At 44.3% G+C, this 6,463-nt stretch overlaps 1 protein-coding gene across 1 annotated transcript in view; it reads left to right on the top strand.

Annotated features, from left to right (window-relative positions):
• ORC5 (origin recognition complex subunit 5) overlaps window positions 1-6,463 on the top strand; it is a gene marked incomplete at its 5' end in the record, with an annotated part of 21,694 nt that overhangs the window by 14,061 nt on the left and 1,170 nt on the right. The window contains 2 exons of the mRNA XM_018568524.1: window positions 5,201-5,311; window positions 5,550-5,662. Of these exons, the coding sequence (XP_018424026.1) occupies window positions 5,201-5,311; window positions 5,550-5,662 (224 nt within the window). The remainder of the gene's footprint in view (window positions 1-5,200; window positions 5,312-5,549; window positions 5,663-6,463) is intronic.

The following is a 6,463-nucleotide window of genomic DNA, read 5'->3' as shown; positions in this document are numbered from 1 at the left end:
CTCTCCCACACACCGCGGTGCACTTCCCTGCGGGGGGGGGGGGGGGGGGGGGGATAATACAGCATGTCACGTTTCGCAGGCGGTACCACTTGTCAAGTGCAACTATTGCAATGAATGGGACCTTGCCACATGTGATTAGATACATGGTTGTGCCGCAGTATTGCAACAGATAATCCCCAGTTGGATTTTTCTTTAAAAATGCGGTGAAGCAACATCTCCACATTCATGAGGTCATGCTCCTGAATGCCGGGCAGCCTTTGCACCGCCACCAATCCACTGCGAATCACTTTTCATAGGAGTTGCCGCCCGTGTGAACACAGCCTAAGTGCTTTTACATTATTATGCAGTTATTTATTTAAAACTGCCTTGAGATTTTAATTGTGCACTTAGATATAAGCATTTCTTTCCGTTTCAAGTTGAGTCTTTTTCAAGTGTTAATTTGTCAACAATCTTAAGGGGGGAAAAAAAGTGACATCTAAACTAAATTTTCTATAATAGTCATCTGGTATTTTAGCATTTTTATTGATGCTTGCATTTGTTTTTCTCCTTGCAGTCTTATTACTTTATGTAAATCGCTGACACCTGCAAACATTCCATTCCTTGGCAGATCACTCCTATTACATAGATAAGAGTGCAATCGCTTTTAATGTATTCTGAAGCAGATATGTAAAATTGCTCTTTTAAATTGATGCTTAAGCTTTCATTTAGGCACTCGACACGACTGAAGAATGCAGTTTGTTTGGCTTAGCTTTAACAAGTGGAATTAGAATTCTGTCAATTTTTATTTAACCCATTTAACTTTTTAACACTTTTGTGAGCAGAGGTCATTGAAGCCTAGATGCAGAATTTATCAGCGTCAGTATGCATTGAATCACTTGGCTATAACTGGCCTCAAGACTTTTTATATTGATTTAAGGGGCACAGAATGGTGTGTGTGTATATAGATATATATCTATAGATATATATCTTTATATAGGTATGTATATATGTGTATAGATATAGCTGCTGATGGTTATTGGGAACCCCGGGGCTGTCATTGTCTTCTGGAGCCTGGGGGGACCCCATTGCTGGATAGGCAGTAGGAACTTTCCTTGTCACCTGCTCCCACTTTGCTGCTACCTCGCTGGCCATATCATCGAGATGTTGCTCCCTGCTTGACAGAAACCATACAGAATGTCACTTACCAGAAAGAGGGGTGACGGTATGAAGAAGGTGAGTATTTTTCTACTCTAAAAAGATATCCAGTCGCTGGTGAGTTTTCTTCAGCAACAGGATTGCAAGTGTGGCATGCTCCTTTAGGCAGCCTTAGTATTTTTTTAAATTATTATTTAAGAATAGTAAAAATTACCTTTCCATTTCAATTCAAATGAAAACAAAATGTTTAAATATTGCATCCTTGCAGTATGGCATTCTGGGGGTTTATGTACACTGAAGCTATACAGAGTCCCCCCACAATTCTCATTTCCTGCTTGTGCGATTGTCTGAGCTTGAAGGTAAATGTACAGGTATTCCCTGCAATGTTTTTACTTTATTTATATTTCGGTAAGATATTTTTGTATGCTTTGCTGCTTTTCTTGCTACGAAACCACAAGCGTTCAGGTGGTGATAATGAGCGCACAGCCTTTTAAGGAGCAGCCTTTTAAGGAGCAGTCTTTAGAGAAGGAACATGGTAAGGTTTACTGGTTTCCTCAGATCAAAGAAAGATGATGATCTGTAATAAAGCTTTTAGGGAACCCGAGTTTCACTGTAATGCATTATTTTGAGAAAGATGTTTCTGGATAAGGATCTCTTATGTTACTAAAATTTACAAAGCTTTTGCACACCTTTAAAAATTGTAAAACATGCTGGGAACGTCAAAGTGTATCTAAAGACTGGTATGTTACTGTAGCGCTCACCCCCGAAGGAGCCGCTGAATAACCGGATATTTCTATCCCCCTACACCAATGTACCGCCCAAATCGTGGATCCACAGCACACCAACACACCTTTTGGGGCCCTTACTGTAATGCAGGTGGGAACAGCAAACTGTTTGTCAACGTGGCCAAAGGCCTCTCACCAATCCTCAACGTCAGTTGGAAAGATATGAAGACTGCTAGCAGATGCCGGACATCCTCTCTCTCTCTCTCCAGTTCAGGCGACATAGAGGGAAGTCATCTGGGTCCCCGACAAAAGGTCCTCACCCATCCAGGATGTTCGCAGTCCTCTCTAATGGCTCCGTCTGGCTCCCTCTCTCTCTGCTGGGCTGGCTGGATCACTCCGGTGGCCGGTTCAGCCATGCGACTAGGCCTCAGTTCGGGCGCTCGAACACAGTCTCTCCAATTGAGCAGATGAACAGCAGTCCTTCAGAATGCCGCTATACAGAGTCTGTGTGTCCCAATCTGTCAGTGGGAATCACACAGCTCGGCTGCATGCAGTCCTAATTCACCCAGTGCCTCACACACAGGCCTGTCTCCTCCAGATCCCCCAGTCAGACTGAGCATGCTCAATCCCTGCAGTTCATACCCCTCCTCCTCCCTCTCGCACAGCATCCTGGGATGTGTAGTTCCAAAGAGCTCTATTAGCAAAGTTGCAGAGTCAGTTCTGCACTTCAATCCCCATAAGTCTCTGCCTCCAGATCACACACGAGGACAAGTTAACTCTTTACAGTTAGGAACAGAAATCGCTGTAATAGCACATATACACATGAACACATATAACTATATCTATAGGGGCTACACTACCATATATTAAATGCTTGTTCATGAGTTTAAAGTGCGTGTCAAGAGCGTGAGCTTCTCTTATTTGCTACCTTGTGGTCTGTTAAATAAACCATTGATAGCATTTTGTTTGATAAGTGCAATAAAACCCGCTGATCTGGCCCTAGAATTATTGCTCTCCAGTGTGTTTTTGTATGTAGGCACACCCACCACGTGTTTGTATTAAGCTGGCCATACACTGTAGGAGTTTTGGACACTTCTTGATGAACCAGATGAAATTCCTTCAGTAAGTGCCCCTGTCGCCCCCCCTTTTGTGCAGCATCCTTCGATCAGAAAATCAAAAAGGCACAATGAAACAATTTTGGGTCGAACAGTGGTGGCAGCCAATCGGCAACAGTCATTGTTCAAGTGTTCTTACAGCAGCACACCTGTCACTGTCAGAATACAAAGAAAACAGTGTGAGATTTGTCCATCCACACTGTTTAGCATGGATTGAGGAATTTGTTAAATCTTTTTCATTCAGCCCTCCGGTTGGAGGTCAGGACTCTGTGCAGGCAAGTCAAGTTCCTCCACCCCAAACTCGCTCAGCCATGTCTTTATGGACATTGCTCTTGTGCACTGGTGCGCAGTCATGTTGGAACAGGAAGGGGCCATCCCCAAGCTGTTCCCACAAAGTTAGGAGCATGAAATTGTCCAAAATGTCTTGGTATGCTGATGCCTTAAGATTTCCCTTCACTGGAACTAAGGAGCCAAGCCCAACCCCTGAAAAACAACCCCACACCATAATCCCCCTCCACCAAACTTTACACTTGGCACAATGCAGTCAGGCAAGTACTGTTCTCCTGGCAACCACCAAACGCAGACACGTCCATCGGATTGCCAGACAGAGGAGCGTGATTCGTCACTCCGGAGAACACGTCTCCACTTCTCTAGAGTCCAGTGGCGGCATGCTTCACACCACTGTATCCGACGCTTTGCATTGCACTTGGCGATCTAAGACTTGGATGCAGCTGCTCGGCCATGGAAACCCATTCCATGAAGCTCTTTACACACTATTGTTGTGCCAATCTGAAGACCACATGATGTTTGGAGGTCTGTAGGTATTGACTCTGCAATTGACAGTTGGCGACTTTTGTGCACTGTGCACTTCAGCATGTGCTGACCCCGCTCTGTCATTTTATGTGGCCTACTACTTCATGGCTGAGTTGCTGTTGTTCCCAGTTGCTTCTACTTTGTTATAATACCACGAACAGGTGGCCGCGGAATATGTAGTAAAAAGGAAATTTCACGGAACACCTGAATCCAATGATTTTGGCAATATAGTGTATATATGCTTTAAGTTTAGTGGCTGTACTCATTGTTTGTTTTTTGTTTGTTTTTTTATAATCCAAAATTCAAGGTTTTTTTTTTTGTTTCTTTGTTTTCACCTGCTAATCCTGCCAGTGACACACTTCCTGTCTTAGGGTGACGACTCTAACTCACTGTACTGTATCTATGAGGTAATAGTGTTGTTGACGTGTCTACAGAATCCTGCCTTCTCTTTCCTTAGCCTAAGGAGGAAGTGTTTTGTAGTCTACAGAGATATCTGGGAACAGTATAACTGAGTGCATCACAGAAAGTTTTTAGCTCACAGGATTTCTGAGACGATCAACAGGTATTTCCTTTGCACTAATCAAACAGATATATGAAAACCCTTTTTAATGTTGCATTTAATCGACCAGAAAGGAAGGAAGAGAAGTTATTTTTAAGGTTTACATACTTCTAAATATAAGGACCGTTGCAAATGTGTTTTTCCTCAGACTTTCGTAGTATTAGGCCCCATTCACACACGAATCGGCCCGCACGTACAGCTCCGTGCTGCGTGCAGGGCCGTACTCCAGCAGCTCCCGGGAAGGACAGGTGCTGCGTGTGATTAGTACGCAGCCCCCGTCCTTCTCCATGGGACTACGCGGCCGTACGCTCACCTCAACTGCAGGTCCGTAGGGGTGTGGGTTTTATGGCCGGGACGCATACATGATCCATTCCGGCGGCGTATGAATGCGCACACCCGCACCCCTACGGACGTGCAGGGCGGGCCAGCGTAGGGGACGTACGGCTGCGTAGACCCATAGAGAAGGACGGGGGCTGCGTACTAATCACACGCAGCACCTGTCCTTCCCGGCAGCTGCTTGGTACGGCCCCGCACGCAGCACGGAGCTGCACGTGCGGGCCGATTTGTGTGTGAATGAGGCCTTAGGGTTGATAACTGACTTACATCTTGGAGACTGTGAAGATGCTGGATGATGACTTTGCAGTAATTATGATTATACAGGATTTATATAGCGTCAGCAGTTTGCACAGAGCTTTACAACATGGAGGGAGACAGTACAGTTACAATACAATTTCAATACAGGGGGGTTAGGAGGGCCCTGCTCATGAGAGCTTACAATGTAGTAGTGATTATTTATTTAGGTTGTGTTTCCTGCGTCAATATTCCATAATGGTACATTTATGTTTTCTTGTTAGACTAGCAACCATCTACTTGGTCCCAAGCCATTTCCTCTGGATAGACTTTTGGCCATTCTGTACAGCATTGTGGACAGCAGAGTGGCTCCCACTGCAAACATCTTCTCACAGGTATGCCGTCAATCAGTACATGTAGTTACTATACATCTGTGTTTAACAGTTGTTTGAACATGTGTGTAAACTAGAGCTGAGCTGCCTGTGGTGTCACAGCTGTTCAAATGGAATACAGCAGAAAATGAGTCAAGCTATTACATTATCTTTGAATTGATTTGCTTGTGCTGTTGTATATACTACATTCGGTGTAAAATCATATTATGATTATTGCTATGATTTTCTTTTCTTTTACTAGATCTCTTCTCTTGTGACACTTCAGCTGTTAACCTTGGTGGGTCATGATGATCAGCTGGATGGACCCAAATACAAGTGTACAGTATCGCTGGATTTTATTAGGGCTGTGTCAAGGTAGGTGTATTCCAAATAGTAAATGCCATGGCACACAATGCATACATATTACTTAGAATCCACAGACACTTTATTGTAATATCTGTATTGAAGATTTATGGTAGGGATGGTCCGATACCATTGTTTTTAGAGTATGCGTAGCAATACCGTTCCTCAAGTTCTCACCAATTACCAATACTTTTTTTTTTCCAGTCTCATGTGACAGTTTTTTAAAACAATACAGACTAATGATTTTGGGACCGTGGTGGAGTCCCAGCTGCAAACACTATGACCTTGGTAGTTCTGCCACTGACTCCAAGCTGTAGAGGGACTACAAATCTCAGCAATACAATATAGAGCCATTCAGAATAATACCGTCCACTATAGAGGACTACAAATCTCTGCAGTCAGATAACATGGTACCATGGCTGGGGTGGGGAGGAATGCTCTGCAGTCAGATAACATTGTAACATGGCTGGGATGATGCGGAATGCTCTGCAATCTGATAGCATAGTACCGTGGCTGGGATGATGAGGAATGCTCTGCCGTCTGATAAAGTACCATTATCCTGAATGGCCTGGAAGCCGGCTCTATGCTCCCTCATCACCAGGTGACGAGGGAGCATGAAGCTGGCTTTCTGGCTAATCAGAAAGGCGGGCAGCGTGTAATGACTCGCTGCTCGGTTTCCTGATACTGAAAGCTCCGGTATCGGGCTAGGCACCGGAGCATTTGGCCGAGTACTCGCCCAAATACTCGGCATCGGCACAGATACAAGTGTGTGTGTATATGTATATGTGTATGTATATGTATATGTGTATATAT

The sequence above is a fragment of the Nanorana parkeri genome, unplaced genomic scaffold, assembly GCF_000935625.1.
Source record: "Nanorana parkeri isolate BGI_ZX_2015 unplaced genomic scaffold, ASM93562v1 scaffold1202, whole genome shotgun sequence".
Taxonomy (NCBI): domain Eukaryota; kingdom Metazoa; phylum Chordata; class Amphibia; order Anura; family Dicroglossidae; genus Nanorana; species Nanorana parkeri.
This window is presented reverse-complemented; position numbering and strand designations above follow the sequence as displayed.